Source organism: Orussus abietinus, unplaced genomic scaffold, assembly GCF_000612105.2.
Source record: "Orussus abietinus isolate OABI.00-Male unplaced genomic scaffold, Oabi_2.0 scaffold8, whole genome shotgun sequence".
NCBI classification, from domain to species: Eukaryota; Metazoa; Arthropoda; class Insecta; order Hymenoptera; family Orussidae; genus Orussus; species Orussus abietinus.
The window spans coordinates 915112-933022 of NW_019395997.1; the positions used below are offsets into that span (position 1 = coordinate 915112).

General features: G+C 54.4%; 1 protein-coding gene across 6 annotated transcripts in view; it reads left to right on the top strand.

The window, feature by feature from the left end:
* LOC105699470 (fat-like cadherin-related tumor suppressor homolog) overlaps nucleotides 1-17911 on the top strand; it is a 100850-nt gene that overhangs the window by 69835 nt on the left and 13104 nt on the right. For 3 of the 6 annotated variants that reach the window (XM_012424483.1, XM_023434139.1, XM_023434142.1), the window contains exons 6-14: nucleotides 8952-9107; nucleotides 9904-10014; nucleotides 11938-12090; nucleotides 12185-12398; nucleotides 12509-13626; nucleotides 13705-14721; nucleotides 14801-14972; nucleotides 15041-15265; nucleotides 16097-16120. In XM_012424483.1, coding sequence (XP_012279906.1) covers nucleotides 8952-9107; nucleotides 9904-10014; nucleotides 11938-12090; nucleotides 12185-12398; nucleotides 12509-13626; nucleotides 13705-14721; nucleotides 14801-14972; nucleotides 15041-15265; nucleotides 16097-16120 — 3190 coding nt within the window. The remainder of the gene's footprint in view (nucleotides 1-8951; nucleotides 9108-9903; nucleotides 10015-11937; nucleotides 12091-12184; nucleotides 12399-12508; nucleotides 13627-13704; nucleotides 14722-14800; nucleotides 14973-15040; nucleotides 15266-16096; nucleotides 16121-17911) is intronic. The other 3 variants (XM_023434140.1, XM_023434141.1, XM_023434143.1) reach the window with 3 other exon arrangements.

Sequence of the window (17911 nt, forward strand, 5' to 3'; positions counted from 1 at the left end):
CGTTAAGGTAGCCGGAATGTTGATAGGCCGCGGAGTCGTAGATGCGGGCACGTTGATGCGGGAGCCTTCGAGACACGTCGAGACAGGTCGGAGATGCGGGCGCCCTCATGTTACGTTGAGGCACGTCGCAACACGTCGATGCGGGTCACGGATGCGGGTGCAAAGTGCGTCGAAACCTATCGCAACACGTCAATGCGGGCCAGGATGCGGGCGTCACAGGATGTTGAGGTAGGTCGCAGTGCCCGCGCCCAGTCCGCGGGTGCGGGCGATCGTTCGGTCTCTCTCCGAGGGAGAGCGAAAGACCCGATGGGGGGCGACTCCTCGTTTCCGCCGCGAAACGACGCGAGCGCTCGGCTACGCCGAGCCCGTAAAATCGGAGATCGGCTGCAACCTGTAATCCCGGGGGAAGCGGTCGGCCATTGGACGCGATATCACCCTTAACGTTAGAGGGTTGTTATTTGGGTTGCCGGTGTTGTCCGGAGAGGTCGTTAAAAAGTCTAGAGTACGCGTACCCGGGGCTTTAAATCGCCCGAACGGAATCGAGGCAATCGAGTCTTTCCCTCCCCTCGCCTCCCCCATAGTGAAATCGACTTCTTCAAAATCGCGATCCGCATCGCGGCCCTCCGGAGATCGAAAATAGGGACATACCCAAAAAATGGGAGAACAAAGTGGCTCTAGATGCATTGTCTCCCCCTTCTCTCCCTCTCGCACCGCAGAGGGTAGACCCATCCGATGCGGTCGCGGATCGAGCTCGGCGGGAAATCACGTCCTGTGGGAGATTGAAAAGCGAAGGACGGCGTCAAGAAGGGGGGAGTTCCTCAGGGCGAGGCCGGAAGATGGCGGAAAGTGAGGGAGGTCTGGGGACAGAGGGATTGCATTTCCCGCAGGACGTCATCGACCACTCTCTCTCTCCGTCTCTCCTGCATCTCCCGTGTAACAAGCCTTGGATGGAGACAAAGAAAGAGGGACGGAGACATCTATACACATATAGACTGAGAAAGGTAACAAGGAGTGGCGGGGGAATCCAGGAAACCAGCTTTTACGGCTCGCGAGCGAGGCGCGGGGATTCCGTCGGCGGAACCCCGGTACTGCGGATCGCGGACTGCGGGGACCGCGTAGAGTTTATCTCCCCCACTTCCACCCTCGGGTGGCGGAGAGACACCGTGTACCAATTTCCCCGAAGAGAGGCTCGAGCACTCCGGATGTGTGCGCCCACTTCGAGGAGGGAGAGAGAGAGAGAGAGAGAGAGGAGACCTATTCCTTTCCCGAATTTCCAGCGAGTTGGGTGTGGGGGGGGGGGGCTCTCTCGGAGATAGATGCATGGAGAGGAATAGCGACGCGTATACACCCCAGGGAGAGGAGGCTCCGGAATTACGGGAGCCTCCACTTCCGGCGGCGCTTCCCGCGCCACTTCCGGTTCCGGACCGATGACGAGCGGGGGGGTGTCCCCCCATCCCGGCAAATAAGTCCCACGGAGAGACGGCTCCATTTATCGCGAACACCGGACAGGGTATATCCACCCCGCGTGTTATCAGTCCACTGATACACCTGCCCCCTCAGTCCCCCAGGACGGCCATCTCGCCCGATTGCCAGCCTCCCCAAGGGATACGCAGGGCGATAACCCGGGGCACTGATAACAGGAGAGCCCATCTGCCCTGGCAATCGCGTCCTCCCTTTTGATCCTGGGGGGGGGGGGTGACGTTCCCCCCAACGGGAAGCCGATGAGAAATTCGAGAACCGCGAGAGGCGGAGGGTAAAAAGAGGGTGGCGGAAGGAAACGGATGAAATCAGGAAAACGAGAGGAATCCGCGACTCGACGAATCTCCCTTCCTCCCCCGGGAAAAAATGAAGCTCGTCGGGAGGAGCCCCACCCCCACACCCCGCGCCACCTCAATTACCCCCGGTGCATTTTGATTTACGGCTGCGACGAGGCTGAAGTTTCATTTTCCGTGGGTTGCGGGGGCAGGGGGACAGGAAAAGAGAGACCGGGACAAAGCGGGGCGAGACCACTTAGTCGCGCGGGAATGCTACCCCCGAACCCTTCTCCCTCCCTGCCCCCTCCGCCCCGTGTTTCGCGCGAACACTCGACAAGGTAATTTCCGAGTTTTTCTTGCGTGCCGGGGGCAAGGGGGGAGGATCGCTACCGGGGCGGAATATAACCGCCCGAGCCCGAAACTCGCCCGGGGGGCGATAACGGTAGTCCGGAGTTTCGCGGGGAGAGACTTGGGATTCCTCCCTCGGTTCTTGGAGCGAAGTGTGTCCCGGCTTGAAGAGACATTCCACCCCCGGGGCCCCCCACCCACCGGCGGGAGTTGCGGGAGCTAAGTTCGATCCCGGGGTTCGGCCCGGGAAGTTCGGGACACCCGTTGAGAGGATGGGGGGGGATGATCGGCCCGTTTCTGGCCGAACTGACGAGGAGATCCTTGCGGGGGGGGCAGGCAGGGGGTGGTCGTTAAGACGGCTGTTTGTGTTTATAACCGAGTTAAACGAGTCTCCACCCCCCTGGGGGTCGGCGGAGATTCTCCGGAGTCTTCGCGGCCCCTTCGCCCCCGTCCCCCCCAGCGGGGTCCTACGTACCCTTTCTCTCCATCTCTCTTCCTCGCCCTATATACATCCGTTCCATATATACATATATATACTTCCACGCACCTACGTGCACCTACTAGTCCTCAGCCACTCGAGAGTGGGGGGGGGCTTCCCTTCTGGTCGCCGTGACTACCGACCAAGTTCCCGTCGCTAGAGTGCCGATTCTCATGAAAATTGCACCCCTTCCGCCCACCCTCCACCCCCAAACCTCTCCTGCGGCTGGCCTCCGACGTTTCCAAACCCCCTCCCTGGTGGGGGAGAATTAATGCCGACGACACCGACCCCCCCGCAAGAGGATTCGCCCTTCACCCCCCGGGGGGTCCTTCCCTTCCGTTGCGTGGTCAAAGGTGTTCAAATCGCGGTCTTTACTTTAAGGGAACGCGGAATCACGGGATGGAATCCACGTGGCCCCCCCTCTTATGCAACATGGACATGTCAGGGATCGATCGAGGGTGTTAATTCGCTGATAAAATTGAGGGGCGGTAATGATATGTAAAAATTATGCCGCCGTAGCCGGTAATGCCCCCCCGATGTTATTTCGGTGCCGCGTTATGAAACTCCCGGCTTATGGCTGCGTAGAGGGGGGGCATGGGGGGTTAGGAGGGGTGGACCACCGAGCCCGCTTGTAAATTAGCATCCTATCGAGTCCTGAACCCTCCTACGGGGTTTATGTGACAGAACGCGGACGCGCGGCCTTTTTTATTGCCGGTTAGTTAAAGCCTCCCCGCGGACCCCGCGGGGTCGGATCTCTTTCTCACGCTCACGGGCCGGCCGCGCGATCCGTCTCTCTCGCACTCACGGGACGCGCCTTTACGGCGATCGATTCGCCTCGAAGAGGCGGAGGTGGAGGCGAGGCTCGAGAACCGCTTACGCCTCCTAGCCGAGGAGTCCCTCTCGAACCTCCGGGAACCTCCGGGAACCCCGGCACCCCGGCTTTCGGGCTTGAAGAGAGAAAGGTCTGAATAAAAATCCGAGCCGGGACGAAAGCGAGCCTGCCGGAAATGCACTTTTAATGCGGCGAACCGGCCGCGTCGCCGCGCGCTCGAGAGGTCGGTGCATGAATCCCGATTCGGGTTGGATGGAGGGCGCCCACGGGGTAAGAGGAACGGACGAAAATGTATCCGTGAATGGGACCGTTCCTCGCGAAATTCCTGGAGGGACGCGGGGTGGCGGGTCCCGGGGGAGCTGTGGATTTCAGGAGAGGCGTCCCGATTGGAATATGCATCCCTTCGACGGTAATCTCGGATCACTCGGGATATGAGTTGGGCTATTTCTTAGAACCCGTTCCATCCCTCGGGATCCGAATGAAATTCGGAGGAGGAGTCTTTTTTCGCGGGTCCCGAGGGAGCTCGGCGCTCGTTGTGCGTCGATCTCTCTCCCCTTCGGCTCCTCGAAAAGAGATTGGTCCCGATTTGCACGCTCTTTTGAGCCCGATACCGGCCGACCCTCCATCGGGAATTATTCAGAGCAATCAGCCTGAGAGGGCCGTCAACGGGATACCGCTCCCGGAGTTCCGATTTTGAGCGAAAGGGGGAAAGGAAAAATTGAGGGAAAAATAGGGGACGGGAAAAGGGTGTCCGGTACGACCTCTCGACCCTGTCCCGCGCGCGGGAATCTTTGCGACGGCATTTTTTACCTCGAAAACCGTCGACCCCACGGGATTTCTCTCCCGAGAACATCGGCGCGTCCTTTCGCGAGGAACGCTGTAAAAAATCCCCGCCGACGTAGCACCAATACCGTCCCCTGGGAGCGTGTCTCCCTCGGGGCGTATTAATCGCGGCGATCCTTTACTCCGTTCCCGCGCGCTGGCCTTTCGACGCCCGGCATTCGCCACTTCGCCATTTTCTACCCCGGAAGGGGTCGATCCCACGGGATTTTTCTCGGGAGAACATCGGCGCGTCCTTTCATGAGGAACGCTGAAAAAAATCCGCTCCGACGTCGGCCCAAGGGTAACCCAAGGGTGGGCGTATCTCGCGGGGACGTACTAATCGCGGCGATCCTTCACCTCATTCTCGCGCGGCCACCCTTCTCCGGACATACCTCGGGACTCCCGGATTTTTCCCTGGGCGCCAGGATCACGTAATGCCCGCCAATTCGCACGGGGCGAGAGACATCGCGCCTCGTCAGCATCTCATCCATGGTAGCATCACTCTAGGGACGGTTCACCTCCCCCGGAACTATGCAATTGACATTCCTCCGGAGCCCCCCGCAGATCCGGCCTCGTTATTCGCCAGGCTCGGGAATTCGCGAGAACTCGCGGGAATGCACCCCTCCTGACGTGCCCTGCCGAGCACTCTATCTCAATCGCCCCCCTTCACCCACCCCCTCGTTCTCACTTCTTCCCACGGGACCCCCTTCGCACTCTTTCCTCATTCCCCCGCCAATCCCCCCCCTCACATCTCAGCGCCTGAAATCCGACAAATTGGCGGAAAATCGAATCCTTCACTAGAGAAGTGGTGACACCCCCTCCTGCTCGCCCCCTCCTTCCGTTGGGGGAGGAAGTCTTCCCGTCCAAGTTCGTCTCTCTCCCGAGTTCCTCTTTCATTCGGCCTTAATTCGCCGAAAAGGGGGGTCCGTCGTTTCGGCTCGTTCCCCAGGACCGCCTTGACGACTTTTGGGGGGAGGGGGGAGGGCTTTCAATTATTACCAGGCGCAATTACGCAGCTTGCTTTCCCTCGTAACTCGTGTAACGCCGCCACTCCCGTCTCCCCTCTCTCTCTTTTAGTCCCCCCCCCCTCCCCCCCCGTGTAATTTACGCCGACCCGAATCTCCTTCGAGAGTCTCCGGAGACTTTAAATTATTTCTGCCAATCCGGATTTCTTAACCTTTTGAGATTTAAAGTGTCCCCGTCTTCATCGATGGGGGCGAGGGGGGCGTCGGGAATGGGAGGGATTTATTTTCGGAGTTTAATAGGAGGGGTGAAAAAAGGAGTGGAAACCCCCCGAGGGCTGGTATTAACGGGTTAATTGCCGGCCGATTTATCTCGGGGTCGCCGGAAGGGTTAGTTTTATCGCCGAACCGCGAATTGGGGGGGGGGGCGGAGGAATCGCCGCGTTTCCGACGCGGTTTCCGCCCGCGGAATTGGCCTGGCGCACGAAGGGGCGCGAGGATGTACGAGCCGAAATTGGGGTACTTGCTCGTAAGGTGTGTTTTGGGGGGAGGGGGTGAAATAGAGGAAAAAAAGGAAGCGCTCGAAAAGCGGAGCGAAATGAAGCTCGCCGGGGGTGAGTGCCTCTTTTTTTTCCCTTCTTCTTCCCTTTCTCTCGCCTCCACTTTGAGAGCTCTTTCGGGACTCCGGAAGGCGTCGCGACGCTTTATCGTAATGCCCCCTCCCCGCCTCGTATTTATCCTCGCTAATCCACCGAGTGGATAATTGTAGGATCGACGAAGAAGACAGAGAGAAAGCCCGGAAGCTGGAAGAAGAGCGTTTACAATGAGAGGAAGAGGCGAGCGGCCGATAACGCGCGGAAATCCCGCGTCGCGCTTGCTGGGTGCGGAAAGAGGTTGGGGGGGCAACGAAAGAGGTAATCGGTAGTTACGTTTCCTGGAGGGGTTAGGGGGTGCACCCCCTATTGGCCGTTTCTTTTCGGCGAATTCCCTGTTTCCTCGTCCTCTCACAGGAGGAGGGAAACTTCGATTCGCCGTCCACTTCGGACAAATTAGTCCCTGGGAAGCCTGGGAGGGCAAAGGGGGAGGATCCGGGGGCTAAGACCCCCGCTTTCACGGCCAGTGGACGTAATTGAAATCCTCGGTAGCGCCCTCGAAAGGTCGTCTAACGAGAAGTCTCCGCGAAAAGAGGGGCACTCCCCCCCAGGGAGCCCAAAGGGAGGGCGCCCACGGGAATCGTTCCGGACCGTCTCATACCATCCCGAAACCGTCGCGAAACCATCATGAGCCATTGAAAGACCATTCCGCCCCCAGTCCCCTTCAGTACCCCCCCAGCCCCAGAACTGCCAAGTTATACTCCGCGGTATATTTCCCCCGCAAGTGCGGCCTCTTGGGGCAACTTTCCTCCGGTGAATCGAAGTTGCTCCGGGGGATATCTCCCCCCTCTCGACCCCGTTTTATCCGCGAATCCCATTATACGGAAGACTCGGGACTCCCGATGTTGCCGCACGACTTGATATTCCTTGGGGCCCCGAAGTGTACCGAGGAAGAGCCGACTCGCGAATGGGGATCGAATTCGTTGGGAGACTCGGCGATGTTCTCGCTCCAGGACGGAGGGAGACTTATCGGTCCTGATGTTTGACTTGAATGATCTCCATTTTTCCGGGGATTTTGTTTTCCATTTTTTTTTTTTTTTTTCTTCGAGATAGAAGATCGAGGGGATGATGGGTGGAGGGAGTTTCAAGGGTGGCAGGGGAGAGTTCCCACGGGAGCGTGGCGAGGGAAACTCGATTTTATGGGGTCGAACGTGTACCTATTCCCCCCGGGGGGGAGGGACACAATCGCCCGCAATTAGAGCCACTCTCGTTACTCCGGTTGGTTTCTATTTTTCGGGCTGTTTTTTTTTTTGGATTGTTTGGTTTTACAGGGAGTTTTTTTATTTTTCTTTTTTCTTTTTTCGAGGCTCCCTCTCGGAGTGCATTTCCCGGCCGAAGGGGCCGGAAGACGGAGGGGGGAACGAGCCCCGGGTGTCGGTGCACCCTCAAAGGATAACGTTTATCTTGCCGCTTAACCTCCCCGGTTAGCTGCGCCATAAGCGTTTTCCAATGTTTGGCCGGGGGTTAAAGGAGGCCCCTCTCGGTCCTTTAACCAATTCCGCTCCCTGGGGGCCAGGGGGGAAAGTGCGGAATTTTCGCCCTCCGGAGGGAACGAGGAGCTAACTTCCCTAAACATCCCCTCGTGCAGCGAACCTAATTTTGCCTTGAATGAGAATCGAAAAAGGGGTGCTATTCTTTATTGTCCAGTATTTTCATCCCATTTCTATACATCCCGAAGGACGATTCGCGGGGATGGAATCATCCCCTCATGTGTGGGGATCCCCCTTCAAGGACTCCCACAGGATGGACACCGAAAAACGGGAGAAAGGGGAAACCGGGGAGTTCCCGATTTTACATCCGCATCGAACAAAGACCTAACGGGGAATTCAATTGTTCGGGAGAGTGAGAGGGGGAAGGCCCCGAAAGAGGAGGGAAAATATGGGTTAACTCGGGAGCCGGGAACAGCCGTTCCCTCGGGAGCCCTCCGGGACTTTGAAAGTTATTACCCCTAAGGTCCTTGTCCTCCTCCCCCCGAAAGAAGCCGCTGAAATTAAGGGTGATCCATTCGGCCAAGGAATCCCGAGGGATCGCAATCCAGGTCCACGATGACGGATGCTGCGAGCATCCCGGGAGAATTCCCGGATCCGCGGGACGTCCGAACGAGATGAATCTCCGGTTTAAGGGAGGAAAGGGGTGGAGGAGAAAAAAAGGGAATTGGAAAACCGGAAAATGTCCCGCAGGAGGAGAGCGTGTTTGGGATGGCGATGAGCCCCCCTGTCCCCCCTCTTCCAGGGGGTCCCGGACGTGATCTGGGAGATTCAGGGATATATCGGGGAACGGCTGAATGATAAAGGATCCCGATTCTCGCGCGTAGTAATTCCCTGGAAACGACCGTAATAAAACGTTATTACCCCGGGTAGTCGAGGGGGGATTTATTTCGTGGGGGGGAGGGGCGCTCCTTACGTGGGTAAACCGCGGATTCTGGATCATCCCACGGGAGAATCTCGATCTGAGATAAGTTCTCGCGGATAAACGGCCTAGGAACGTCGAGGTTTGGCGAGGAAGAAGGAAGATGTGGATGTGCATACCTTCGTATCCAATATGTGCCCCCCCTCGCCCCCTCTTCCTGTGACTCCCTCGGGAGAACTGGCCTCGCCTTCGGGATGACGAATGCTGGGAGCGTGCACGAGCCCAAGTCGGGATTCGGGGATCTCATATCCAGGACATAAAGGGATGTTGCATATTAAAATGCATTAAAGTGGGATTAAACGGAGGGTGAATGCACGGTGTGATGGGTACTTATGGGGCGACACGTAAAATTCGGAAATATATGAAAAGTCCGGGTTATGGAATTATTATTGAATTTTTTTTTTTTCTTGTCTTACATATAGGGATAAAATCTTTTGATTGTCATGATTTGTTTTCCGTAAGGTATTGGGAGGAATGTCGATAAGTGGCTGCATTTTAAAATGCATCAAGGTTGTTATTAAACTCGGGCTGAAAGGGTGCCTTTAAACTTTCCCCATTTTCCCGTACTCTATACGCGATACCCGTAAAATGATTAAAAAAATTGAAATGACATTATAATTCCCCTTTTCTAACTTTAGTAGACTGTAATGTCGTTAAATTGTTGTAATACTTGGTTTTTTTTTTTCTCCGCAGGTCACCGTGAGGGACGACGGCAGGCCACCCCTGTACTCCACGACTCGGGTCGTGGTGATAGTGGAGGATGTCAACGATCACGGTCCAGAGTTCGAGGAGAAGTTCTACTCAGTGAGAATCCCAGCCTCCTCCTCCATAGACGAGCCGCTCTTCCAGGTGAGTCTAGAGGTTAACCCCTTATATAATAATGGAGGTAAACTCCTTATAAAAAATCCTGACGTCCTGGAATGGCCCCGGAATTTTTGAGAGGTGCCCAGCATCCGCGGATCCGACTCCAAGACCCGATAAGCGCGAACGCCAGGAATTTTCCCCTGGAGCCGCGGTCCGGCTAATCGCTGGCACCGCTCGAGGAGAAAGGGCCAATCCGAGCACGCGAGATCGCGCACGAGCCTCCCCGTGCACTCGGCGAAGGCTTGGCACCTCACCTGCACCCCTTCGGGGTCCTCCACCCCCTATACCCCTCCACACCCCCCTGAAGCCTGATAAGCTGCGATGCCCAATTTTAGCAATTTTTTTTTTTTTAACCATTTTTCTCACATTTTTAATAATTAAGTGAGAGAAACTCCCCCTGGAAAAAAGTGGAGCCGGTCCCATCGGGAAGGTATCTCCCTCTTTGTCTGCCGCCCTCAGCTTGGCTTCCTCCTCTCTCTCTCGCTCTCACGGGCTCTGGTTCCCGCGGCCTGCCTGAAGGGGAGCGGGCTTATCAATTATCGCTCGTCACTTATCGGCAGTCGTAATCGCGAGTCTCTCCAGGCTCGCCTCGGGATGCAGGGAGATCTCGAGGGTATCTTATCAGGGGATCTTTCGTTTTTTTTCTCTCATCTTTTCCCCTCTCCCTCCATCGGACGGTCCAGCTCGGGAGGCTGGAGAGACCGGGGGGACTGAAAATTGAATTTCGGACCGAACTGCTTACTCCGACTGAAAGCTCTCTTCTGATCTCGTTTCCCGACAGAAATCGAGGGATCGCTCGAGGGAGCTCGACCTCTCGATCGATGCCCTGCTCGAGAATGGGACTTGGGAGACCTTTAATCCGGACGAGGTGTCAGGAGATCATATACTCAGGGTAAGGACTACTCGGCACGTCGCGTGGCGCGCGTCCTGTGGATCCTTCGGGCACTCTCCTACATACATCTCTTTACGATCGGCCTTGACCACGGACAACACCCCGCTAATCTCCCGAGACAATCGATTAATCGCCTCGTCTCTTATCTCTTGTCTCATCCCACGATCTAGTAACACGAACGCTGCTCGCCCTATACACCGAGAAAATAAAAAAAGGTCCTATCAAAGCAACAAATATCTCTTTCTACAGTACCAAAGAAATATATTTCCAATTAAAACGATAACGATTAATCTCAAATAACAATTTCGAGGAAACGTCGCGTCCAGTTAATATTCGATTTTTAGTCAAACCGTGATTCTTCAAATTAACGAAATACTTAATCGGTTCAATGAGCACTTTTTTTTTCCCCGTACAAACATACATGTATACACCTTGCACGCCCTTATCAACTCGTCCTTTATCTCGCGACTGCCTGTCTGTACCCCTGATCAATAATCAACCAATAATCGTAATCAATGTGCCTTGATATGACGTACAATTAATCCACATTAACACATACCAAGTAGTCCAAGTATTAATCGATGCATCCCCGTACTTTAGCCTTCCTCCATATATGTGAGATTAAATTATATACGTGTGTATGCCAATCGATGTACCGGCCCTTATCACCACGTTATCAAAAACTCCGCACCCTTGCCCCCGAGCATCCTCTTTTATCACGCAGCTTGTAGACCCAGCACCCCTCGTCCCTTTCTTTGACACCCTCACCCCCTTTGCCTCCCACTCTTGTCTTTGTCTCTATACTTTCGCACTTTTCCCGGCAAAAGAGCGCTTCCTCGTGCGTGTCGAATGCTGCCTGTGGTCGTATCACGAGAGACTGCCTGCGAATGCTTCACCCTCTGATTAACGAGCCCCCCCTAACCCCCCCACGACCCCCCGCGAAAAACCCCGCGACACTCGCGAACTCGCGGCGAGATCAAAGGCGGCCAATCGGGTCGCCTCTCGTTTCCTTCTCGGGAAAATGTCATAATTAATATCGCCCGGGAAATTAAGAGCGTTTCCCGGGTTAATTAATATGCTGGGATTTGCACGGATTTCAGTTCCATTTTTTTTTTTTTTTTTTTTCGTATGTTTTGGGGGAGGGGTTTGCTTTCTCTCCCTTTCTCGAGTGGAGTCGCGCGTGGACGAGGGGGTGGAAATTAGCTGGCGATTTTCATCCCTAGGGATCAAACGTGTCGGGAATTAACGTAGAGGGGGCGGTTTTACCCTGAAGGAGTTTTCTCGAAATTTTATCATGAATTGGTCGGGGAAGGGATCCGCTGCCTTTTGGTTTTCGAAGGGACTTACCTACGACCCCCACACCCAGGAAATGCATACGTTGCACCTTTATCTGTGATGCATGGATCGTTGAGAATGATGCGACCGCTTAGAAGTGACTGATACTGATGTAGGAAGAATTAATATCTGGAGGTCCAGGACGATTTGGAATTTATGGGCCCCTTGGCCCGAAATCGGGATCTGGGGTGGTCCAGGGATGCTGTAGAGATTTTCCTAATTTTTTTTCGACCGTTTTCCCTTTTCTCCGGGATTTTTGGAATTTGATGTTTTCGGGTGATCGGTTGACCCATGAATCTTGATCTTGCGCTGTTTGCAAGATTAAGAGACCAAGGCCGGTTTTGCTTGTCTCTTCTGAGAGAATTCTCATGTCAGAGGGATGCTGCGGTGTTCCTTCGGGAAGTATGACCCAGGAGAATCGCGAAACACCCACTAAATGGTAACTCATGGTCCTGAGAGGTACTAAAAAAATAATCAGCCAATAATCGTCACGAAGAAGGTACTCAGTGGATGTCGTGCAACCACTAACTGATAACATCCGGGGACCTCCTCCGTCGGCTCGAAACTGATACGGGGATTTCGCAACAGGTCCTGGCTTACGACAAGGACATCGGCGTCAACGGGAAGATCCAGTACAGCATCAAGGGTGGACGTGGAAAGGGGAAGTTCAAGATCCATCCTGACACAGGGATGGTCACCGCGCAGAGGGGCTTCGAGGCCGGCCAGGAATACGAGATGATGGTACCGGGCATTACATTAAAATATTTCCCTGAACCTACCCATCGTATTCCTGTAATACCTGTCGACCGATTCTATGTACTACTCCACCTTGCAGATCCGCGCAGCCGATGGAGGCCAGCCCCAGAGGAGCCACCAGACCAGGGTGTCCGTGGAGGTGGTGGAGGCGCCGAAGGAATCCGAGCACCCTCCGGTCTTCCGAAGTCCGAATCAAAGTGCAGAGGTGACGGAAAGCGACGAAGTCGGCTTCCTGGTGGCACTGGTGCAGGCCTCGGACGAGGACGGGGACCCCCTGTGGTACGACATCGTCGGTGAGCTACAAAGAGACCTTGGGAATTAAATTAGAAAAATTAGAAAAATTAGAAATAATCGTAATAACCCTAACGTAGAAGATGCTAATGGAAGATCTCCAAATTTCCAGCCGGCGACGAGAAGAACGAGTTTTTCATCGGCCGCGACAACGGGAACGTCCTCTTGGCGAGAAGGCTCGACTGGGAGACCCAGAGTCTCTACAACCTGACGATCTCTGCCAGCGACCTGGTGCACACCTCGTACACCCAGCTCCTGGTGACGGTGATCGACATCAACGACCACCGGCCGGAGTTCACGCAGCAGACTTACCAGGTCGACGTGTCCGAGAGCGTGGAAAAGGGGGAACGGATCCTGCAGCTCCACGCGACCGAGCTGGACGAGGACAAGCGAGTTTTCTACAGCCTCCACGCAGCGCAGAGTCAAGCATCCTTAGGGATCTTCCACGTGGACTCGGTGACAGGAGCGGTGTCCCTGAACGGCGCCCTCGACCGGGAGACCATGGAGCGGCACGTTCTGACGGTTATGGTGAGGGACCAGGGTACCCCTGCGAAGAGGAACTACGCCAGGGTCATCGTCAACGTCCACGACCACAACGACCATGCTCCGGAGTTCACCAGCGAGCTGGTGCAAGGGAAGGTATTCGAGACCTCTCCTGTGGGAACAGCCGTGGTCCAGGTGTGCGCGATCGACCGGGACCGGGGAGAGAACGCCCGTCTGACCTACGCCATCACCTCCGGAAACGTGGGGAACGTCTTCGGAATCGACCCTGACCTGGGACTGGTCAGGGTGGCCAGAGAGCTAGACTTAGGGGTGGCCTCGGAGTACATCCTCCTGGTCAAGGCCGTGGACCATGGCTCCCCGGCTCTCGCCACCACCATCCCTGTCCACGTCATGGTCACCATGGCTGATAACGCCCCACCTCGTTTCCTCCGGAAGGAACTCGCCGCAGAGATCTACGAGAACCAGAGAATCGGAGCTTATGTTAAGCACGTCGAAGCCAGGAGCACCTCGTCCCTTCAGTTTGAGATTAGGAAAGGGAACAGGGATGATACCTTCTTTGTTAATCCCAGCACTGGCGTTATCACCACGAAGAACCTGGTGGATTACGAGAGGACCAAGTTCTACAACCTGACCGTTGCTGCCACCAACATGGCCGGGGCTACTGCTGTCTGCAATGTCATCGTTCATGTCTTGGATAGGAATGACAATCCTCCCAGATTCCTGCAGGTAGGAATAGACTGAATTTTATTTATTTCCTTTAAAAAAAAAAAAAGCTGGTCTTTATCTGGCGATTTATCTTTACAGGCCGTGTACAGTGGAGAGATCAGCGAAGCTGCAGAAGTGGGTTCCTTGGTCCTGGCGAACGGCAGCACTCCCCTCGTCATCAAGGCCGAGGATGCAGATTCCGAGCTAAACGCTCTACTGAACTACGACATCGTCGAGGACCTGCCCAGGAAGTATTTCCACGTGGACTCGAGCACCGGAGCCATCAGGACGGTGATGGTCCTGGACCACGAGACCCTGTCGGAGTTCGCGTTCCACGTGAAGGTGTCCGACCTGGGCAGGCCGAAGCTCTCGTCCGAAACCACCGCTAAGGTCGTCATCGCCGTGACCGACGTGAACGACTGCGCTCCCAGGTTCCTGCAGACGAGGTACAACGCCACCCTGCTGTTGCCGACGTACAAGGACGTGGCGGTATTGAGGGTATCCGCGACAGACCTGGACAGTCCTCAGCAACAGCAGCCCCTAAAGTACGACATCGTGGACGGCAACGACGCGAAGGTCTTCGCCATAGACCAGGAATCCGGGGTGATCACGGTGAACGAGCCCGAGAGGCTGAGGAAGAGCCACCTTTTGCATGTCAGGGTGTCCGATGGGAAGTTCTCCAGCGTCGCCCAGGCCTTCGTTCAGGTGGAGAGGTCGGAGAACTCCGGACTGGTCTTCCAGAAGAGCGTCTACGAGGGCGCCATCCTGGAGAACTCCACTAAGGTCGTCACCGTGGTCGTCGTCAATGTCCTGGGGAGTGCCCTGAACGAGCACGTGGCCTTCAAGGTGCTGAACCCCACGGAGATGTTCGCCATTGGTCCCACCTCGGGGGCCATCAGGACTACCGGGGTCAGGTTCGACCGGGAGAGCAGGGATAATTATGAGCTCATCGTCGAGGCCAAGAGCCAGATGCCTGATAGGGACAAGCCAAGAGTCGCGCATGCAATTGTCAATGTCACTGTCCTTGACATCAACGACAACTGCCCCATGTTCGTTAACCTGCCGTATTATGCGGTGGTCTCGGTGGACGCGCACAAGGGCGACGTCATCACCAAGGTGAGTCCCATCTCCTGGAAAATCAAAAAAGGTCTAGCTTGATTTTCTAATTCATTTTATTTCCTTCCTTTTTCCCCAGGTCCACGCCGTGGACATGGACAGCGGTGACAACGGGGAGGTCAGGTACGAGCTGAAGAAGGGACACGGGGAGCTCTTTAAGGTGTGCCGGAAAACCGGGGAGATCTCTCTGAAGCAGAACCTGGAGGGCCACAACCGGGAGTACCAGCTGACGATTGCAGCCTATGACGGAGGTTCCTATTCCTGAATTTAAAATCGTTTTCAACCCTGGAGAGCACCTACCAACCTCCATTCTCCCCAGGAATAACGCCCTGCTCCGTCGAGGTGCCCGTCAACGTGAAAGTCATCGACCGATCCATGCCAGTCTTCGACAAGCAATTCTACACGGACACCGTCCTGGAGAACATCGAAATCCAGTCTCCTCTGGCTCTTTCCATCCACGCAGAGTCGCCATTAAACCGCAAACTAATCTACAGCATCAGCAAGGGCAACGACTTCGAGGAATTCGCCCTGGACTTCAACACCGGTGAGTCCGCATGTCACCTACGTTCCCGAAGAATATCCTGCAGAGGATGCCGAGAAAATTTCTTTGGAGTATATTTGAGTTGAATATGTTTTTAATTATAAAATATTCCTTCGGTTCAATGAATTTTTTATGGAGTCTTAGGTCGATTGAATCTCATTCCCATCCTCTGCAAGTTGTTTCGCCCTGAAGAGGGCGAGCTTTTTTACAAAAACCTACGAGTGAAAATGCAGTAAATGCAGTTAACGCAGTAAACGCATCGACGGCGCGGTAAATTCGGTAAATGCAGTAAATGCGGCAAACGCAGTAAATGCGGTAAACGCAGCAAATGCGGTAAACGCAGTAAACGCAGTTGCCCGGTGGAATTAATCTCCCGTGGCGTGGCTTCTCACCTGGAATGCATTAACAGGAACCTGGGCGAGGTCGGCCCGATGACGACCCCCCAGGTGTTAACCAGAGCAACCCCTTAATCCGGGCCTAAGTGGGTATCCCAGATTCGAGTTTCGGAGATAGCCTCTTTTCTCACTTTCTCTCTCCGTCCCTCCTTGCTCCTCTTAAAAGCGTCGCGATCCGCAAGGCAAAGTGGAACTCGGGCAAATTGGGTGCCCCTCGAGCCCGCCTTCTCAGCTCTCTCTAAAACGAGTAACAAGGAATTAATTAACAATTAAAAACGAGAGGGAAGGAGGGGGGGTGCCGAAAGTGGAGCCAATAACGCCGAGATACCCAATTCGCCGTTGCACTTCCTCGTTATATCCCTCCCCTTCCCACCCTGACCCTGAAGAATGCTTGGTTGATACTAGTATTAAAGTTTTGTTGTATCTACCTGTTTCGCAGCCCCCGAGAGTAACAATGGTCCTTGTGAGTATAAACACATAAAAAAAAATGCTGCATCGGCCTGCCATGTCGCTATCTTTTGTCCTCCCTCTCGTAGCTGCATCGCTGAATCTGCACGAGTCGAGACGGAGGGAGATACGTGGAGAGATGGAGAGAGACAGAGAGAGACTTGTCAAATTGAAAGTATGAAGATATGAGCAGAAATTAAAATCCAAAGAAATAGGAATATCTCCAGGGCGCCTCAAGATCCACGACCAAGGCCTACCCTCTCCCGATCCCCATGATAAAGACAGTCTAAAAGTCCTTTAACATATTTTTTTCCACGGTGCATAGTTTCCCCGTAATCATTAATTAATTAACAACGAGCCAGGCGGGTCGATTGAAAGCGAGCCCCATTTTCCAATGAATTATTCCAGGGGAATTATCCACGATGGAAATAAATTCTATAGGACTTTTCAGCTCGTTTTTTTGTTATCACCGTGATGTATAAGTCACGACCAGGAATTTTGTAGCGCCCTGTAGATGTGGAAAGAGTTTTGCAGGGGGGAGATTCGTCTCGCCCGGCAATTAATAATAATTATTTCTGGGGCTTGTTTCGCAATAGCTCTCTGTTTTTCTCGTTCCTTTTTCGCTCTCTCCTTCTCTCGCAGGTCCCGATTCTCCGTCTCCCTTCCGCACCCGCCTCTTACATTCGGTCTTTCTCTCTCTTTCTCTCATTTTTTTCACCTGGGTCTTGTTGCACAATTTCTCTTACGCTCACGCAAGGCCGGTTGCGCGCCGCATGTCACGCGTGTTCACGCTTCGGTTAACCCACACGCAAATTCTCGCTCTAACACCCACCCACAACGTCACCCACATTGCCACCCACCGCCACCCACCGATGATAAAAGCGACGCGTTGATAAAGTCGCGGGTGCCCGACGCGACCGGAGTACCCCCCTTTTCTTCTCCCCCCGCTTTTTTCTCTCGTTCCCCTTTTCGTCAACCCCCTTCTTCGTTTTTCTTTTTTTTTCAATTTTAATTATCAACGCCGACCAAAAAAAAGAAACACCCTCCCTCTCTCGCGCGCTGCGCGTAATTTCCATTCGCGCCGCGGAATGCCGGACGCGGAAAACGCGTAATCGGGAGCTGCCCTGTGAATTTTCCTCCCCCCAATGGAATTATCAACGTTTTCGCCGCACCGTGAAAATCGCCCGGCGATTATCGCATCCGACGTTTAAGCTCTATCAGAGTCGTTATTAATTTTCGGTGGGTCGATTTTTTCCTATTTAAATCGCCCGGAGGAATTGCATGAAAATCTTCGATGCAGGAAAAATGGAAAAGTGGCGTTGAGGAATTTTTTTTTTCATCATTTTTGTTGACAATCTCAGGATAAAATCTAGTTTAAGCGGTATTAATGTTGACGGGTGAATTTTTCCTAGCGGAAATCCCGGGGCGATTCGAGCGTAGAAATTGCGCGGAAATTCCGGCGTTCCGGGTAAAATCGGAAAATGGCGTCGTCGATTGACTTTAATCGCTGGAGAGGGGGAGAGTATGGATAATAATTCCTAGTCCGAATTAATGCCGCGAATGGAAGCTCGGCCCGTTTTGCGAGGTCCTCTTCGAGGTCCGCCGACCACCCGGCTCGTCCACGACTTCGGCGTGCCTTTTAGTGCTCCAATTTAAACCGCGCCGGGGAACCATTCTCGCTGGAACAATAGTCCATTCTGCACGATTCCATCTGAAGCACTCCACTCTGGAAACACTGCCTAGAAGGGAACGCTCTTGGGAGGAGTTTCGATTCGAAACGGAGCCGAGACCGAGTCGAGGAATCACC